Here is a 20,492-nt window from a genome sequence, read left to right as displayed (position 1 = left end):
CAGAATGCAAAACAACGTTTTTACTTACATGTCCTTCTTAAGGAAGTCTGGTGAACCATGTTGGCTGTAAGTGAAGAACCTCTTGGAGGTTGTAGTTCTTGTTTGTTACGATCAAGAAAATCACCCCAAGTTGGTTGAAGCTAAAACAAAAATATGTATGATCTTAAATTGGACAAACAGATGTTAGACATTAGATCAAGCATAAATAATAAGGTAAAGAAACAAAAAGAAAATACATGCACAAACAATCAATAGCATGCCATTTCATGGCATATTAGTGCTCAACTAAACAATGTAGGTAAGCTTTACTTTGGGCTATGCTTTCTAATTCTATGATCATCTACACCCACATATTTTTAAAGCTCAAGTTGCTCCCTCCATGAGCATATATTCTCCTCTGTCTCTGTAAAAAGCACAATTGTTCTCCACGGCTTTCGTTAAGTGAAACGTTAGGCGCATAACAGGTTTGGGAAAGATGGTGATATCAACAGCATAATTTTTATGTTGTTTGAGGAATAATGTAATAAAATTTTGTACTTTTTATTGTTATTGTGTGTGTAGTCCATATTAAAAGAAAACCCAGATGGCAAACATGCAGTTATTAGAAAGAAAATAAATCATGAAGTGCCCTATATAAACTTCAAGGCGTTTCAAAACAAATACATTCCATTTCCTGTCTTGGTAGCCAAACAGATGAGAAACTTTCCAATAGTATTCCATTTCTGCTATGGAAATTGTATCAGCTTGAAACACTTTCAATTGTCCTAGAATTTTGCAACAGTTCTTGATATCGCAAAGAATATTTATGCAACAGTTTCAGATAAAAGTGTTAGTTTCAAAAAGATTTTAAATGTAAGTAATACTATACCACTGTAGTGCTCAGTGGAGATCCTGCTGGTGTAGTTGTGTATGTACTGGTTAAAGACAAGTCTAGATCCATAGTTGGAGGGTCTCCAAGAGGTGGAAGGGAGGAAAGGCTGTGAGACATGTCCATTTCGGCCATTGAGAAGAAAACTTCTTCTTCTAATACGAACCATAGATAGTAAAGTGTTATTTTCTAATGAAAAAAAAACACTTTACTTTTAACAGAAATGTATTCTTAAATTCAGAAATCTAACTGCTAGACAGAATAACCAGCTACATGTATTATTTACAGAAGTTCCAAGTTCTCTTGACACTAAGGCTAGTACTATCTGTGGACAAAGACTATTTAAAAAAAAGCAAAAAACCTAATAAATACTAAAGCAGCTAAGTGTTCCATTTTCGTATTCAAGTTGACGTAATTTCTGTCTTTGACAAATCAAAGTTCATACTTTCACATTAAAATAATCAGCAAAAAAATATTCAAATCAAAACATAAATACCAGGGCAATGCAACTTTTATTCCATATTTAATTTCCTTAACCACACATTTGTAAAGATGTTACGCTGTATGTGTATTTACTCTGTTGCACAGTAACATACAGATTACTGAACAGTTTTAATGAAACACTGAATCAAGTCTAGTCTGATACCTAAACTAGGTGTTAATTTTTTATTCAATGGTACAATTAATAGCATACAATTATTCTACATCAAAGTTCTTTTGATACTTAAATTAGTAAATTCAAAAGATGAACAGTCAGTTTATATAATCTTAACAACAGATTATTTGCTATGCTGTATCATCTTTTATACTTGCCACGACTAGAAGGCGTTCTGGCACTCTCTGTCTCATAGAAGCTTTGTTCAGATGATGCTCCTGCAGATAAAGACTCTTTTCTTAAATAACGTTTCAGCTCCATCTGAATCCGATACTCATCTTCCTGTTGCATAGGCCGGTTTTTCCTATCTTTATTTGACAATTCTAGCCTGCTTAGGCTCTCTGAATTCAAAAAAAGGACAGAAAACTCACTGTAATTTCCTTACCAGTATCCCAGAGAAAATTCAAAAATTATTCTGAAAATTAACGAATTGTTGTTGTTGTGTATATATGTATATATATAAATGCATCTGTGTATATGTATACACATATCTGTTGTATATCAGATATCTATATATATGCTTTTTGTTGTTTTGGAAATTTTACTTGTCCGAAACAGATTACTCTCTCCTGGCATTCATTAATTTCAAGTCTGAAGAAAATATTTTAGGGTCATATATGCAAATGTGTTCACATATAATATCAGCATATATTTCTCTTTTCATTCAGCTTTAGGGACTAAGGACACAATCTCTTAAAGGTTTCACTATTAAGGAAATATTAAAATTCCAGGTTTGAAGATGAAACATATGGGAAACTACGTGTAATGCTTTTCCAGTTATCCACAAACAATGAACAAGTCATTTGCTGATGACACCAAACTGGGAGGGGTGGCTGACACACCAGAAGGCTGTGCTGCCATACAGCGAGCCCTGGACAGGCTGGAGACTTGGGCGGAGAGGAACCTAATGAAGTTCAACAAGGGCAAGTGTAGAGTCCTGCACCTTGGGAGGAATAACCCCACGCACCGGTACAGGTTAGGGGACGACCTGCTGGAAAGCAGCTCTGCAGAGAGCGACCTGGGAGACCCGGTGGACAACAAGCTGACCATGAGCCAGCAACGCGCCAATGGTATCCTGATATCCAATGATATCCAAAGGCCAATGATATCCTGCAGTGCATTAAAAAGAGAGTGGCCAGCAGTTCAAGTGAGGTCATCCTCCCACTATACTCTGCCCTGGTGAGGCCACATCTGGAGTACTGCGTCCAATTCTGGGCCTCCAGTTCAAGAAAGACAAGGAACTGCTGGAGAGACTCCAGTGGAGAGCTACAAAGATGATCAAGGGACTGGAGCACCTCTCCGATAAGGAAAGGCCGAGAGACCTGGGGCTGTTCAGCATGGAGAAGAGAAGACTGAGAGGGGATCTCATCAATGCTTATAAGTATCTAAAGGGTGGGTGTCAGGAGAATGGGGATAGACTCTCTTCAGTGGTGCCCTGTGACAGGACAAGGGGCAACACAGGAAAATCCATCTCAACATGAGGAAAAACTTCTTTAATTTGAGGGTGCCAAAGCACGGGAACAGGCTGCCCAGAGAGGGTGTGGAGTCTCCTTCTCTGGAAATATTCAAAACCCGCCTCGATGCGTTCCTGTGCAACGTGCTCTAGATGACTCTGCTCTGGCAGGGCAGGTTGGGCTAGGTGATCTCCAGAGGTCCCTTCCAACCCCTACCATTCTGTGAAGTCCAGTACAGTAAATATATCAATATCATTACAGGAACATCAAGCATGGGACATGACAAATCTTTTCAAAAAGAAGATTAACTACCTATCCTAATAATAAGTGTTGTTACATGAGGTAGATGGTGGGAGGGAAAAAACAAAAACACCCTCACCCTGCTACTGCAGTAGTCTAAACACTGCTGTTCATTACTTAGCAAATATGGACAAACGAACTCAATTAATGTCTGTTCTATGTTTTCTGTGCCTGTCACTAAAGCACAGGACAGAGAAGGAACCCAACTGCTAAGTCCCTCTCGTGAAACAGAAGCTACAAGAACCACAATTGTTCTGGACTCCTGATTTTTTTCCATCTACCATTTCCCCATCTCTTGTCCTCATATATAGTCACTTGCCCAGCCTTATTTGCTACCTAGATTTTTATTACCAGCATGTACAATTTGCAACTGAAGCCAGTAAATTGATCATAGTCCTACTCAAAGCAGCTACAAAACATTTTGCTAACATCAGACAGAAATTAATAATCTACCACCACAATTTTTTTTTCCCACTGAGGAAACTTGTTTATCTTGCAAATTTCATTTTTCATCAACCATAATACACATTTAACATCTACAGAATGTTCACTTGCCTGGTCCAGCAATAGCTGCTACCATGTCCAATAAAAGGTGCACCTGCCTTGGTGACAGAAATAGATGTATGGAGTCTATTTGTCCATCTACATCCAACTAAAAAAAAAAAGGAAAAAAAAAGCATTTCAAGAACACTTTCTTTAAATTTTTCTTTAAAAGTCTTGCATCAACTATTTTGACAATAGATTTTGATGCTGTAGAAGATACAGCCATTCCAGCAGTATCTTTATCTTCTATATAACAGCAGCTAGAAATTTAATTGCATATTGCTTCCAGTCTGTAGCTTGGCAGGATAAATGCAGGTGTGCCACTGACAATTTATTAGCTTAATATAAATACACAATCGCCTAACAGAAAAATTCAAGAATACCATTAATCTCCTAGTTATTTTGCTTCTTTAGTAATTCCAGAAGTAATCAACAACATAAAGTTAGTACTATGTACTACTTATAAAATACTTCAGTCAGCACCTTCTGAAGTAGACGTTAAAAACTGTAAAGATTCTCTTCAGGACTTCTCTTCAGTGTACAGCTGAATAAATTCAGATACTTTCCTCACAAAGAGTGGGACGTTTATAGAAGTCTAATTGGTTTGATATATATACAACACAGCAAGTCACCTATCTTTTGAGAGCAGCTCAAGCTAAATCTATCCAAAGGATATAGATTTCTTTTTCAATTCTAGAATCCTGTACTCACAGATGTTGGTCCATTCATGATATTACTCATTGTATTGGGTGTAGGTGGCAAGGTGTCAGCAGCAGGGTATGCTGCAGAGGCAGCCTCTGTGCTAAGAGGTGATGCTGGGCAGAGCTGGGCAAGCACAACTTGCAGAGACCACTGCTCTGCCTTCTATTATATTCAACTTCTCCTATAAAACAAAAATTACTCTCAACTATGCCCTTGACTTTTTGCTTCTGGCTACCTTAAAATACCTCTAATGATATAAAAGTAGAAAATTTTTGATCTTCAGAAATGAAAGGTGTTAACTGCATTAACTATTCATACTTTTAAAATAGCCAGCATTTTTCTATTTCACACCAAGCAAAACATTTTATTTCACTTTTGAAGGACTTTTATTAACTGAATAACTGAGAAAAGTTATGAAGACTGACTAGAAATTGCTGGACATAAGAAAATTTTCTACTGTAATAGAAACTTTCTGCAAAATATAGCAGACTATACAAGACAGGTCAGTAGCCAATTTTAAAATGGGAGACAAGGAATATATTTACACGACTTTACTTACATACTCACACTTTTTTTAAAGAAAATAGGGGTTTATTTTCAACTGCTTTGCTTCCTGTATCTTTATGTAAAAGTCAAATAAAATACTATTTTAACTACTAGCATTTAAATATGGCATTATTATTTGATTTACTATAGATTTTAATATAAAAATTCAGAAGTAGTAGTTCATGTTAGTTTTATAGTGCTGCAATGCTGCAACCTAATTAATCATTTAAGGTTTACTTGTAAGTGTTGAAGTAAATTATACCCTTTTAAAACCAAAGTGATTTTAATCAACCAGTTAAACATTCCACACATACGTAGGCAAAGTCAGTCATAGTGCTGCAAGAAAAAAGGATAAATGAATAGCAGCAGGAGTTTCATGAAAACAAACAGCTTTCTCAGGAGTTACACCAATACAAAAATTCAGTCTCTCTAACATACAGGAATTCTCCTTGAACAGATTTCAGTGTGCCATTGACTTGTTGTCTGGCCACTATAAAGATATCTTGTTAGACATATATATCAGTTTTGAATGCAGAAAATCTAAAACAAATCTAACGAGATTCTGTCCCCTTGAGAATCTCACCATTTTTTGTATGCAGTAGAAAAAAATTAAATCCTATGTAACTATTAATTTAGTTAAAGACCAGGAAAGCATGACTAACCTTAGCTCCGGGAAGTACTTCATTTTGCTTTAATGTTAGGCTCAACTCCATTCTACCAATCAGCTTACTGATCTGTACAGGGTCAGAAGGAGTAATTTCTGGCAAGTTTCTTGTTAATTGCGGATGTGGCTCATAAATGATTTTTGGATTCCAGCTAGGTGAAAGCTTTGGTTCAGTTGCCTTAAAATGTGACAGAGAAAGGAATAAGAATGTATCCCATTTCTTACAAAAAAAAAAAATCCCCAAACCCAAGCATTTTATATAAGCTTATCACACGAATAACCATTTCATACAAATATAAATTTGACAGTGGCATTAAAACACGCACTGGTAACTGTTAAAGAAATAAGGCATGTAAAATGCGAAACATTAAGCCTTTGCAAAAAAGTGGAGCATACTTCCACAGAATAGTGAATTATAGAGGACTTTACACATTAAAGTTGCAAACAGATTCCAGTACAATACATCCTAAATTTTTCTCAGTCCTAAAGTCTCTGTTTTCTCACTCTCCTCAGATCAACAGGGAGTGATTGTGAAACTTATCGAACACAGATTCAAGTAAAATTTCAACTCCTATATCCTTCAGAATGAATCTAATATACAAGTGTAATGATATATCCTATCCTACATCGATTTATATAATGTATTTAATTTTACCAGCTGTGTAGCTGAACACACTGGGGAGGACTTTGCTGATGCAGGAAACTCATCCCAGAAGAAGGAGACACCTGAGAGCTGCAGTAACTTGTGAGCAAAAGCTGTGGGCTGATGTACATTTATTCCAGAGCACTCATCTGCAGTTTCATCACAGTACATAGTTCTGGGAGACAAAAGCAAGGAAATAAAGATGGTAGGTGCGTGCAAATTGCTACTTTTATTGTGCCATTTAGCCTCTCACTTTGTACACGTTCTGTCTCTTCATACTATTTACAATGCCATTGACTGTCCTGAAAGGAGAAACCACCACTCTCTGGGAATGGGTCAAAATCTTAAGTTTTCTACAGGACACCACAGGACAATTGTGACATTCTTCCAGTGTGAATATATCCAAGGTATTATCCCCATACTTATGTCTCATCGGACCACAAAGCGGAGTCTGCCCAACGCTTCTATACATACATTTCCATTAGGACACAGACAGTTCTTGCTTCAGAATCTGATTTTTTTTTTTTTTTTTAAATCTGCAATCTAATACTTCTCTGTTGTCTAAAAGTACTACTTGGAAGTAACATTCTGTGTCAGAATTAAAGTTGCAAATTGAGAGAATAGGCTCCAATCTCGCAAAATTTCTGTGAAGTTAAATTTCTTACATTATAATACTGAGAGACAGCATAAACAGTAAACTCTTAAAAAGACACAAGTCTCCACATAATAGTCCTTACAGTGGAAAAATACACCTACCTTTCCATAAATAAAATGTATCAAACATCAAAACAGCATTCTATTTAACAATTTGTTTCAATCTAGTTTTTAAAGTACAGAAAAGGAGGTTTGTTCTAGGAAAAATAATTACAGTTTTACTGACATCTCTCCCAAATTGAACATAACAACCTGAAGTTTATAAATGTTTAAAACCAAATATATTTCATTAGCAGTTCTCAGAAATAATCAGTTTTACCTGGTAATGATTTTAATACTTTGCAAGAAAGTATGATTACACTATCTCATAGGTCAAAAAAAAAAAATTACTTTTAGGACACATACAGTATTCTAGATCAAAGTAATTAAAGAATACCTGTGGCCTCTTCTGAAAGCTCGCAGAGGACCTAAAATCTTCCAGTTTAATTTTTTTTCAGGACCGTATCTTTCTTTCTGGAAATATTTAAAGTGTCGGCCTAATCTGCCAATAATATCCCTTGACTGTTGAACATCTGAGAAACGGTATTCATGCATTGTGGAAGTGGTCATTAACTTATCTTTGGAAAACGCAGAACTCTTCTAATTTGATGGTTAAATATCTTTAGCTTAAGCATTTTAAGTGGAAGTTGAGTGGAGAAAATGCTCACTGGCATTATAAAAGAGGTGCTCAAGAGCTAGTGTCTAACTGTATACTAAGAATGTACAGGAAATGGCAAAAAGTGCCTTAGGAAATACAGAATTTTTTTAAAAAAAAAAATCTCTTTACCTTTCGATTCTGATTTCAAGTGCAGTTCCACTTTTAGAGTTTTCCGGCACATGTTCTATTCGCAAAACAGTATCTAAAAAGGTAACTTTCACTCTTCTTAGAACTTAAACGAGAAAATAAAGAGATACCATGCAAACATTCAAGTCAAGTTACTCAACAATGACTTTTACAACCAATTTAAAACAGTCTTTCATTTTATTTAAGTTCTCAAAATTTATTTCAACGGAACTAAATAATGTAACATTGAGTTTAATAATGTAACAAGACAACAAGTGACAACGTAAACTCTTATTATACGCCTAATATGTACATTCATACCATGCAATGGATCTCTACTGCATAAATATTTGAGCAAGTGACAGCTCAAATCAAGTTGTTCTATGGCTCAGCATGGGATGGTCCTCAAAGAAAATACCTGCTTCATTGTGCACCGTGTTTGAACTCCTAGATGTTGGTATAGCACCATGCTACTTTGGTTGAATGCTTCCATTTCTAAATCTGATTTTAAACATTTCCCTTAGTTCACATATTTCACCATTAGGTTCTCTACCACATAACGTAGTCATAAGCCCTTAGTTTCTTCTACTTAAAAAACAAAAAAAAAAATCACCAACAACAAAACCTAGAGTTTCTAAAGTATTTCTAACAACATGGTGTGATTATTGAGATACACACATCGTAACAGGTCAGTTTTGTGAAAAATAGCTGAAAAAACATTCTCTGTTTCTGCCTCAACAGCATAACCACTAACAATCTAAGTTTGTGTGATGAACTAAATTAGCACCTCCAAAACCAAGGCATCTCACCAATTACTCAAGCACAGATTTAGCTGGATTTGTTCTGGTGCAAACAAACACCAACTTGCCTTGAAGTAGGGTTCATTTTGTCCTCTGAGGAAAGCATACACGTATTTTAGTAAGCTAATGGCCTTTTTTTCACTCTTCAAAGAGAGGATCATTTGTCCTGCTTTCCCGTTTAAATCTTACAGGTAATACAGTTGAAAATTTGCGAGACAAGTTATGGCAAATGAGATGCCATTTTGCAAAACTGAGACACAACATAAGATGATTTAATCTCAGATGTTCGTTCAGATCTCAATAATTAATTCGTACCTGTTTCAATAGTTTCTGCAAATTTCTCAAGTCCTTCAAAAGGCTGGGACCCTTCTCCTTGTTCATCTGTCAATTTTTGGCTAAGACACTCTTTTGCAAGCTGCATACTACTGGTCATAAAACTTGACCAATACATTGGCTCAGACCCAGATGCTGTGGAGTAAGAGAAGTATTAATAAATTTGACTCTGTACATTTTGAAACAATAAAGACAAAATGAAATAATACATTTGGCACATCCAGAAAAGAATTTCAACAGCTTAGTAACAAGCTATACTTCAAAACAAATTTAGTAATAATCTCTCTTTATACACTTTACTACTTTAAATTATTTAGATTGCATTGGTAGGATTCTGATATTTGAAAACTCAATATAAATAAGATGAAACCAGGATTTAGTGTAACCAATCTTCAGCAGTAGTTTAAGTGAGTAAATGACTTGAGTACTTTATTATATTGATATGATTTTGCAGGCATAATCATCAAAATGAAATCAAGGAAATAACTCTTTTTCTATGAATTATTTTAAGGTTTCTTATTCCATCTGAAACATATCCTAGATGGGGAAAGACTAAACAAGGTTTAAGATTTTATCTTTGCATATTAGAACAGGTTTTAAGTGCCTAACACAGACCTGACATAAGTAGAACAGAGTAAAATCTGAAAGCACAGCACATGTTAAACTGAACAACTTTTTTAGCAGCCAGATTAACTTAATTGGCAGTGCATTCCTATCAACTAACACCAAGCCCATTGCAAGCAAATGGTGTAAAACTAGATAAGTTAATCAAATTCAACTACAACACTCTAGTATAGGCAAACAAAAGTAAAACTAGCAGAAACACAAACATGTTAAACAGGCAAAACATTCCAGTTTAGCATCCAGGTCTGGAAACACCCATGTGACTATAAAAGTTTGACAAAACCAGCATTGTGGGGTTTTTGTACTGTATTATAAAGCTCTGTGCATCAAAGAGAATTAAATGGATGCAAGTGAATAAATAAAGCTGCCTCCTAATACTGCCATTCTTTCAAAGCAATAATCTTACATCAGAAAGTAAGATATCTCAAAATTTAGTACCAGTTAAACAAATAAGAATGAAATGCAGAGTATTCATAAGCAAGTTACTTAAGGTAACTTGCAAAAGATGGAAAATAGGGCTTATGCATTTTTTTTCTTCTTCATGATGTATTTAAAGAAATATTTTCTTCCATCTTCTCTAAACGATAAAAGGGAAAACAAATTAAAAATCTTTAGGCATCTATTCAAAATTTTCCACATGCTGAAAAACGCACTAAGTGTCCCACTCACTCTATAAAAACACATCTTAACAGAATTCATGAAGGTTTGATAGTTGGCAAAAATTTATCACCAGGACAGTCTAAACTAGACCAGCTCAATTCATATGAATACAGACAAGCCAGAAGAGCTCAATCCTCTCAGCATTATAATCAAAGGTAGTTTTTAGAGCACTTAAAATTCATTATTTCAGACTGCAATAGGAATTAAAATGTATTAGTCATTCTCTAAACATATAAGAAGATGCGTCCTTTATCCTAAAGTTGCCGAAGAAAGGCAGAACCTCAGCGTAACCCCCCCTCATAGCCTTACACTATTGTGTTATCCTACTACTACCTAACAGCCCGCTGCTATTGCTGACTAACAGCACTTGCCATACAACACCCAAAAATCCCAGCTAACAAACTCCCTTCCACACAGTACTACTTTTATTTAAATAGGTCTGAAACAGTTTGGGAGAAGAGATACAACAGTAGCAACATTATATACATTTTAAGCTATTTAACAGAACAACAACCAATTGAGAAACACTTGACAACCAACGGAAAAACAGCTGACAGTTTATTTTTTTATTAAATTCTCTATCATAAATGCATGCCAATTAAATGGCACTTTAAATAAGGCTACGAACTGACTAAAGCAAGTGTAGCCTTTTGCCTCTGAAAAACTGTAAAGAATCTCCTTTTTGAAAATTAAAAAATAAGCCTACCAAGCCTTGGTCTTGGCCTGAAGACCATCTCTAATCCTTTTATTTCTAATGCACAGTTATCCTGTAGCAACGACCCCCATGGAACAGATAAAGAAATTGACTGGATAAATCCATCTGTGACTTCCAGAGGTGCGTCTGCAGACTCCAGGATCTCATTAAGACACTAGAAGAACAGAATAAAATAAAAATAATAATAATTTAAAAAATAAATCCATAACTTTGCATATAACAAATAAAACAAATTTTAGGCTGTCAGAAAATTAATTATACTCAGAAAGACAATAAACTGGCCACTTTCAAGTATTCTGATTCCATCATAATTTGTTTCACAAAATTACTCAGATTTCTCTGTGGTAGCTGTATTTTTGCACTATACCCAAAAAAACCTGCTATCTTACTGTTATAAATACTACAGTACTGACTGCTTAAGTTAATCTATTCTTTCTGTGGCAATACTTGAAGGAAGCTGAAAGCAGGTTGACAGTAAAAACCCAAAAAGTACCTGGTTTCTGTGGCAAGAGTAATTACACTAGCGTGTAATTTCAATATAATGTTCATTTTACATTTCTCTGTGACACTGGAAAAACAGAACCAAATAAGCATCTCTTGCTGTATAATATAGTTCCTATTTCTAAATCATATTTTAATGTGTTCAGCACTAATTTAAAAATCTAAGATCAGCGGACAGACCAATTTTCTATAGAAACCATTTAGTTAATCCAGTCCTTTATGGAGACATTATAAACAAAACTACAATTAAGTTGCCCTCAGTATCATACAGGGTAAGCGAAATTGATGAGAAAAACAGTGCATCAGGTCTGAAGTAGTAGTTTAGGATTTTCAAGTTTTCCACAATCCTCAGAAAAGACTCACTTGTTGCACTATGTAGCTTTCGTTACATCCGTACAAAGGAAACACATTCTTCACATTTGTAATTTAAAAAAATACAAATCCCTGTTGTGTCCTGACTGAAAAACTTAGTTAAAACTGAAATTATTGAACAAGAACTATCTAGGTTGCTTTAATAAAATAAATTAAAAAATAATAATCTAAATCATGTGCCAAATTCAGTGAGTGCAACTTTCTAACGTAAACAAGACCTTACTAAAGACTGTGGTTGTAATATTGGGACACAATTTTCAACAGGCAAAAAAACTGTGGTTTTGACATTCCTGTGTTGAACAGGACCACTGATTTTCCCCGAGAAAAATGCATAAATTCAACATAAAAAAAAAAATTTAAATAAGGATTTTAAAATTTGCATTCCATCTTAATTATATTTAAAATGTTGTTCTAATTATATAGAATAATTTAAAAATAAAATTGAACAAAACAAGTCTTCAAAAAATGGTATTTTTCATTGTTATGTCTCCAGGTGCAACATTCCCATCATGTTAACTTGTTGCTCTGCTTATTTTTTTAACTTTGCTTTTAGAATTTTGTTTGCTTGCTTTTCTAGTTTCTGTTCCAAAGTCCACTCAAGCAGCAGAAAAACATACCAACTTTAAAGAAACAGAACCTGAAACAGTTCTATCAGGAAATTATTTAAGAATCAAAAAATCGGCTAAGATTCAGTGACATTAAAACTTATTTTGAACTAAATATAAGAATTACAGATGTGGTAATAGCATAAGATAAGGCAAAATTAATTATTTGGCATGAAAACTGTATTTGAAAATATCACAGATCTATTTAAATTACTTGAACCTTTACCAAATAATTTGCTATAGCAGGAAGCAAGCTAGTTACCCTATTTTGAACAACTCTGACTCAAATGACCTTTAGCTACCCATGTACATGGCAATAAAAATGAGTGTGTTTTAGTACATTCCTTATTATTTTGAAATATAATTTTACTATCTAAAAGCAAAAAAATAAAAAATGAAAGTATTCTCATAGCTAAATTACTTCATAAACAAGCCAGTTATTCCTAGAAAGCAGCAATTAGATCATTCCAAATGAAACTTTAAAACTGAAGAACAGTCTTCACATCAGGACTTGTTCCCATGTTATTGACTGAATGTCTCCAGCTGGAAATCACAGTAATGCTAGTAGTGGAAGTACTATTCAATGGATATTAAAATTCAACCACAAACATCATGGGTTACATTTTGATTTTTCTAAACAGCCCACGTCCCAAGAGGCAAAGGTGTTACACTAACAGCCCCAGGTATTCCTACATATCTCTATAATCTATAAACACATACAGCATTGACTAAAATATCTACAATGTTAAGATGAACAGAACTATCCACAAAAACGGTAAGATAAATGTAAAACTACAGCCATCCTGGTGATTCACAGAGAACAAGCTTACAATGACTAGGGGAAAAAAAAAAAAGCTGTAGTACTTCCGCAACATCTGTTTTTGCAATCTGTCATACATGAGAGTCACGTGCAGAGAACCTCAAACATGTCATTGTTTACATGCCAAAAAGAAAAATGCTGATCTACAAATGGGGAAGATAACCCAAGCACTATTGTATATATATTTAATCACTGTGTATACATAATTAACTGTTCATTTAGTACTGGTCCATAACTGCTTGCTGTTTCAAAGTATTTACATTTTAAATAGTCACTTTGACTAGTGAAGAGTGCTGTGATACCCACTAGAGGGCATAATAATTCAATTAAAGCGAGACAGCTTCACTGCCTGACACAGAAAACAAGCTGCAGACACAGCCAGAAAAGAAAACAAACAAGCAAATAACAAAAAAAAAACCCCACAATAAAACACTGCTAATATTGTGCATTTCTGCAAACATCTGTCTCCTGCCACTTTCAAACATATTTTCACACAAACAACTGGAAAAGCGGTATTTGAAAACATCATATATTCACAAGTACTTTAAAACGTGCCCAGCATGGCCTCATAGCAGAACACAGTATAGTAAAAATGCATTTTGAAAGCACTTTGTAAAGCAATAAGCCTGTGTACCTAGTTCATCACCTGTGCCACCCTCAAAGTCTGACGCACAGCAGTGCTTAAGGCTCCTCATGACAGTCACTTGACTGGCAGGTAGAATTCAGTAACGTCGGTAATTAAACCAAGAAAATTTACGAAATATTACAAACACGGGCACAGGCCTTTGGATGACTACAGTAGGCTGGAAGTATGCATACGTGTGTGTGTGTATAGACACATACACAGGAATATGTATATATATATATATAAAAACATTTATGCCAGGACTGGAAAAAAGCTTTAGTTGGTTGAGAGTGTGACAGCCCACCTGTTAGGCAAACTCTAGCTAGAAAGAGCTTTCCATTTGTCAACAAGTACTTTCACCACTGCAAGACTAGGGGACAATTTTTAGAGATCTACCTGGACTAAGCTCAGCAGAACACTGTCAAGAACCAAGACACCTCCAAGTTGAAGACAAAGCATAGACGGAACAGGGATTACTTTTTACGTTTTTATCATCTACGGTAGTAGTCAGTAAACGTGCTCCTCAGTAGCTACTAGTAGCTACTCAGTAGCTATTATTTCTAGTAGTCTGGGCTATGCTAGCTCCTTCTGCCTGAAATACCAGCAGCTATGGCCTTCTTTCTAGTTTTTGTTTTCTTCTCATAAGTAAAAATAACGACACCAAGGTGTGACTAGAAAAACATATCCATACCAAATACCCAGATTTTTTTTTTTTTTAAGTGCTAGCATATCAGAGAAGAGCTCCTTGGATGAAATGCTAATCACGGGTGTAACTTTTTACACAAAGGAGGCCGGGTACTGAGAACAAAGTGGGCGGCAGCCGGGGGCCGGGAACCAGCTGGTCCCTCAGACGAGCCGAGGGGGTGAAGCGCCGGCGTCTCTTACCCACTTATCCAGCGGGACCTGCGTCAGGGAGCCGGTGCCCTGGTAGAGATCCAGGCTGAGCTGCTCCAGACTGAGCTTCTCCTGCAAGAAGTGGCCCAGGTACCTCTGCAGCAGGTACCTGCAGGCCCTCTTCTTGATGGACTCCGAGAAAGGCCACGGCATGGCGGCTGCGCGCCGGGGGCCGCGGGGCCAGTCGGCGGGACGGGGCCGGGGCCGGCCCCTCCGGCGGGCGGAGAGAGGGAGGCGAGCGGCAGCCGCCGGGCCCAGCCTCGCCCCTCAGCGCGGGCTCCCCGCCGCCCCTCACACCGCCGGCGGGGCGGCACTGCCTCCCCTCAGGGCGAAGAGGCGCGGACAGGTAGCTCCATCCTCACTCGGACACCGCCGCCATCTTCTCGGCGGCCCGCGAGCGCGGAGGGGGCCGCCGCAAAGCCGCGCTGCGCAGGGGCGGGGAGCGGAAGAAGGGGCCGGCGGGCGGACCCCGCCGCCTCAGCTCTCTACGGCCGGCGAGGACGGCCAGGCCGATGCGGGCTGTTTGTCTCCTTCCCCCCCCTTCCCCGCCCGCCGAACGCCGTCACCGGCACCGTGACGTCCGCGCGGAAGTGGCGTCGCCGGGCGGAGGAGGCGGGGGCGGAAGCGGCGGCAGGAGGCGGGTGAGGGGGCGGTGTCGCGCTGGAGGGGCCTCGGCGGCGGGGCGGGTGCCGGTGGGGTGAGGGGGGGAACGGGACGCCGCCTCTCTAGCGAACGGTGCCGGGGGAAGCACCAGCGGGGCGGAGCGGCAGGTGGTGGCCTGCCCGGAGCCGTTTGGGGTCGGGCGGCGGGGCCCTCGTTCGCCCGCCGGCGGGGCCGGTAGGTGGGCTGCTGCCGGGGCGCGGGGGTGACCGGCGGCTTGTTTTGCCGTGGGTAAAGGGGATGCGATGCGCTGCGAACGGGAGGCTGCGCAGCCCGGCAGCCAGCTCCCCTTGTCGCCTTCGTTTACCGTGGAATTGGTGTGTAGGCCTGAGGTGGGATTTCGTCAGGAAGGCGTGAATCTCCTGGTGAGAATGTCGCTGCCAGCCCCCCTTCCCGCCCGGCAGCGGCACTCGGCCACCGCGGCGCTCGGGGCAGCGTCCCAAGGGCTTTCCCGAGGCGGGTTTCCCTGCGGGAGTAGCTGGGGCCCCATGGGGACACCGGTCCCCTCGGAGCCGCTGTGGTGACACTCCCGGAACCCGTCACTTTTTGGTAACGGCTGCTTACAAAGGCCAACAGTGCACGTCTCTGAAATGTATTGACAGTTGTGCATAAAAGCTGAACAAGGGAGTTGTTCTTTAGTAACTGTAAACAAAAAGCTGCTGTTCCTCTATCTTTGTTGATTTCTGATAACCCGTTTAGTTCATGGACTTTTCTAAGTCTTTCCTAAATTCACCAGTTCACCAGATTTTTGTTTTCTACAGCTATTGATTTCAGTTTTGCCAGGCGTGACTCGTCTTCTTACTGCATTCCGGATCAGCAAAGTGCAGAATTAATTACTGCTGAATCATAACAGAGTCTTATACAACAGAACACGAGTTACTCGCATAAGAAGAAGCAACTTCAGTGACACTGATTCTGCTTCTATGTGCTACTGTAACCTTCCTAAGCAGTTGTTCTCAACATCTTGGTTTTCAGTTCTCTGGACTGTCATTTCATGAGTTATGGGAGTCACTGGGTCTCATATTTTCATTTTTTTGGACAATGTTAAACATGTCTGCTTAAGATACGGCTCTTGTTTTATGGTGTTAATATATATTGAGTGAAGTGGTATTATAAATCTAAAATCAATGTTTCCATATGCAGAATGGAGACTGATTGCAATCCTATGGAGTTGCCCAATAACACGGGGTTTGAAGAGGATTCTGATTATGGAGACTTTGAAGGAACAGATGTGAAAGATATGAGACTAGAAGCTGAAGCTGTTGTGAATGATGTTCTGTTTGCTGTCAGCAACATGTTTGTCTCAAAAACCCTTCCCTGTGCAGAGGATGTGGCATATATCAATGTGGAAACCAGGGAAAGGAACAGATACTGCTTGGAGCTCACCGAAGCAGGACTCAGGGTAAACTAATTTTTTAAGCCTCTTGGTTTTGAACAATGATGACATTCAAAAGGTGCCTAGAAAATACTTCAGTGACACCAAAACAGCATACGTATTCCTCTTGTACGTTTATGAAAGCCTGTACTACATGTTTTCTCCTAGAAAGCGGAACATTAACTAGCTACTTCCAACAAAGCAAGAAGGGAAGTAGATGAAAAAAATGACACATTTATTTGAGACACAAAACAATGAAGATTGGAGCGTCAGTTTGTTATAGACATGTCAGTCTCTGGGTTTCTCAGGTACCCAGATAAGTCAGTAATACAGCATGTATACAAATCTTTTTTGCACCATTTACGTGTTTTGTGTAAACATGTAGATGTAAGATCATAAAGGTGAAAGGTCATAATGATATATTTTACTAGCATTCTGAGTTTTGGACAAAAGGTATTTGAAACTGCCTAAATACTGTATTACCACTAAGCCCCATAGCAGAAAGCACAGACTGTGATTTAAATCCAGCATCTTTTGTTCTCACATAACAGTCTCACTGACTGGCAAAGTTAAATGTTGTGATATTCGTTTCCTATTGCAACGTGATCCTAACCACAGGAATTTAATCAGTGGTTTCTTTGTTGCAGGTAGTAGCTTATGATTTTGATCAGACTGATGACAGATTGCAAACGCCATACCATGAAACCGTCTACTCCTTATTGGACTCTCTCAGCCCTGCATACCGAGAGGTGTTTGGAAACGCACTACTACAAAGGCTAGAAGCTTTGAAGAAAGAAAGTCAGTCATGATTTGCCCAGAAGTGAGGAAGGTTTAATGCTAGAAGGGATTCTCAGTATGAGGCACTGAGATCTTTCTTACAAACATCTTTAAGCTTCGTTTCTTGCATTAATATCTAATTCATGCTAGTACTACTCTATAACATTTTGCTACAGTGGATTTGAGTATATCACAATGCTATTAAAAGCCCCTTTGATAAATTGTGAAGTTAAACTTTTTTGTTTTCTTTTTTTGTTGTAGGTGAGCAAGTAAGTGTTGCTTGTTACAACATTCAAAAAATTTTGTCTCTTTTCAAAGTGTTATTATCCAAAACTCTAAAACAATATATAGAGACTGAATGTTTTATATACAAGTAGTAATTCTTTTTGTATGTGCTTACTGATAGCTTCTATTTTAAAAAGCAGACATGAGAGTTATCTGCTCTACCCAATTAATGAAGAATAATTGCGAAACCTACTGTTCTGCAAAGAACAGAATTTCATCTTGATTTGCTATACATAAATCTGAAAATTCTCAGCTTTGATAACAAGAAAGATGGTTCTTGAACAGTTGAGTGTTGTTTATATAGTGACAGTATCTGAGTTAAAAGCACGGCTCAGTATTATTTGATCTGTCCTTGTCTATGGCAAGCAGCAAACTCCAAATAATAAATGCGATGTACTGCTAATATATGAATGTATTGTCTGAATCGCAAATGAGTTAAGCACAGAATTAGGATGTAATGGGCTACATTTCCTAAAGATGATGTTAAATATGTTATATTTATGTATATGTATGCTATATTGTAACTATTTGGGAGGCTTGGAAGACATTTTAGCCTGTTTCCTATTCTGAATGTGTGTTTACATGATGTACAGGATATACCCAAGAGTATTTTTGCTTCAGCCTTTACTTTCTATAATACAGTACTTTGGTACTCCCATTTTTCACATTTTCTCCCTCAATTGTACAGCGTCCTCTCCTAATGAATACTAAATAAGCACTATGCCATTAATTGCATTGTATTGGTTTGAAACCAAAGGCTGTGTGAAATTTGCTAAGACTAATACAAACTCGAATATATAACTTGTATTTTCTACTTAAAAACTGGTACAAATCTCTTTATAAATCTATTGTTCTGCTGTAACTTTTCAAGTATGTACCGAATGGTAGACTTTTTAAAAATGACAGTTGGTTAGAAATACCAGTACTGTTGAACTAACATTCTGTGACATTCATACTTTTTGTATTCTTGTATTATGCAGTATTTGTGCAGCTTTATTTAAACAATCCTGCCATTATTCTACCATGCTATTGTGACAAGTACATGCAGTAGCTTTTTTGGAGCCACACTTAGGGATACATCAGTTCTCATGAAGTCACAGATTCCAGTGACTTCAGTAGAGCTATATTGACTTCTGCCTGCTAAGGATTAGTCATTTTATTTGGAGAAGCCTACTAGAGCTTTTGTAATAGCTTTGGGGTAGTGATGTACAACTATGACTGACAAGACAACTGTAGTTCGCACTTCTGTCTTCCAGAGCTTGATTTTGTGATTATCTTATTCTCTTTTTAGGTTGAAACTTCTGATATTAATCCTCTGCCCTAGGGTATGTTTACGTGCTCTAAAATTTGTTCCTAGGCTCTCTATTGCACACAGGTCTGTGGCACATGGTTAGTCCTCTGTGAGGAGAATGTACTTTACCAAATTTATATTTGAATATTTTCCCTTGCAACTAATTTACTTGTTCAATTTCAATGACTAAAGCATTAAATAAAACATGCCTGTGTGTTGTAGGGTTTTTTTTTTGGCGGGGGGGAGCTACTGGAAAGAGGGGAGTGAACAATAAAAGAATGCCCACAAAAAATCTGAAATATCAAATAGTTAAGTATTTGAAAACCTTTGGCTGCAAACTTGTATCTGCTGAAACTTTGTTGTGAAAAAACAAAGCGGGTGCTTGCAAAGAGGGACTAGGAAAGGAAGTTATTAGAAATACAAGTGAAAAAAAATGCCAAAGCAAATGTTATATTGCTAAGATTATTTTTTCATAGACATCTTTAAAATGCTTTGTCATTTTGCGTGCTTATTATAAACCTAAGCTGACACATACTTTCAAAACAGGTGTTTTGTAGGTGTTACCAGAAGAAACTTCTGTTGTTTCTTGTAACGTACAGCAGCATTAACTCAAAAATGTTATCTCGTTCCACTATGTCTGGGTTTATGAGTATGAAGAAAATGCTCTCTAGTCCCTATATTTGGGCGTTGCTGCCTATAGCGAGGGAGCTTCACATTCATAGAATGGTTTGCGTTGGAGGGGACCTTAAAGATCACCTAGAAATGCCTCCTACCAGACCAGGTTGCTCAAAGCCCCGTCCAGCCTGGTCTCGAAGCACTGACAAGGGACAATTTCAGTGGGTCTCCTTCGGCTGTCATTTGTTCTCATTAGCCAGACGCCTGAACAAGCGCTGCTCAGCCTAACGAAGCTGTTAATCTCTGAATTACCTACAAAGCCTCAAAGCCTGCCTGCTATCTGAAAGGATGCCTAATAACCTAATTAAAGCTATTTTTGTCTCAGTAGTGCTACATACATTTTGTCCTGTTTGGCGCCTAGAAGTCAGGAATAAAGCCCCTAATTTGTTGGCTGCCGCTGTCCCTGTTTGTCCTGGGATAAATTAGCTAAATTGATTGCTAGATCATAGATACAGATTTAATTAGGTATAGAATTGGGCAGGATAGATTGAATTAGGTATTAAAAGGAGGGTGTACGTACACACTAAACGCCTGCTGGTCTTGACGATGGTCCTCATGGAGGGGCTGCCCGAGACCCTTCATGGGAGGGGCGGCCCCGCCCCGCCAAGCCCCGCCCACCGGCCCCCGC

The 20,492-nt window shown here is 38.1% G+C and overlaps 2 protein-coding genes across 9 annotated transcripts in view; one reads left to right on the top strand and one right to left on the bottom strand.

The window, feature by feature from the left end:
• Window positions 1–14,954, bottom strand: part of ATG2B (autophagy related 2B) — a 48,805-nt gene extending 33,851 nt beyond the window's left edge. For 3 of the 4 annotated variants that reach the window (XM_074584064.1, XM_074584065.1, XM_074584066.1), the window contains exons 1-10: window positions 14,793–14,954; window positions 10,976–11,138; window positions 8,968–9,120; window positions 7,856–7,958; window positions 6,388–6,550; window positions 5,731–5,910; window positions 3,833–3,929; window positions 1,682–1,864; window positions 869–1,023; window positions 29–140 (exon numbers count right to left, since the gene is read on the bottom strand). In XM_074584064.1, coding sequence (XP_074440165.1) covers window positions 29–140; window positions 869–1,023; window positions 1,682–1,864; window positions 3,833–3,929; window positions 5,731–5,910; window positions 6,388–6,550; window positions 7,856–7,958; window positions 8,968–9,120; window positions 10,976–11,138; window positions 14,793–14,954 — 1,471 coding nt within the window. Of the gene's footprint in view, window positions 1–28; window positions 141–868; window positions 1,024–1,681; window positions 1,865–3,832; window positions 3,930–5,730; window positions 5,911–6,387; window positions 6,551–7,855; window positions 7,959–8,967; window positions 9,121–10,975; window positions 11,139–14,792 lie in introns of those variants that run through there. The other variant, XM_074584069.1, reaches the window with a different exon arrangement.
• GSKIP (GSK3B interacting protein) lies at window positions 14,664–20,190 on the top strand. 5 transcript variants are annotated; one of them, XM_074584073.1, is made up of 3 exons: window positions 14,664–14,891; window positions 16,605–16,863; window positions 17,484–19,632. In XM_074584073.1, the coding sequence occupies exons 2-3, from the start codon at window positions 16,606–16,608 to the stop codon at window positions 17,643–17,645; spliced, it is 420 nt and encodes a 139-aa protein (XP_074440174.1). In that variant the 5' UTR covers window positions 14,664–14,891; window position 16,605; the 3' UTR covers window positions 17,646–19,632. The 5 variants fall into 5 exon arrangements, with proteins under 5 accessions (XP_074440174.1, XP_074440173.1, XP_074440175.1 ...); XM_074584072.1 differs by having other exon boundaries at window positions 14,769–14,906; XM_074584074.1 differs by lacking the exon at window positions 14,664–14,891 and adding an exon at window positions 15,017–15,147.
• Window positions 20,191–20,492: the final 302 nt, after the last annotated feature.

This window comes from Larus michahellis, chromosome 4 (genome assembly GCF_964199755.1).
Source record: "Larus michahellis chromosome 4, bLarMic1.1, whole genome shotgun sequence".
Taxonomy (NCBI): domain Eukaryota; kingdom Metazoa; phylum Chordata; class Aves; order Charadriiformes; family Laridae; genus Larus; species Larus michahellis.
This window is presented reverse-complemented; position numbering and strand designations above follow the sequence as displayed.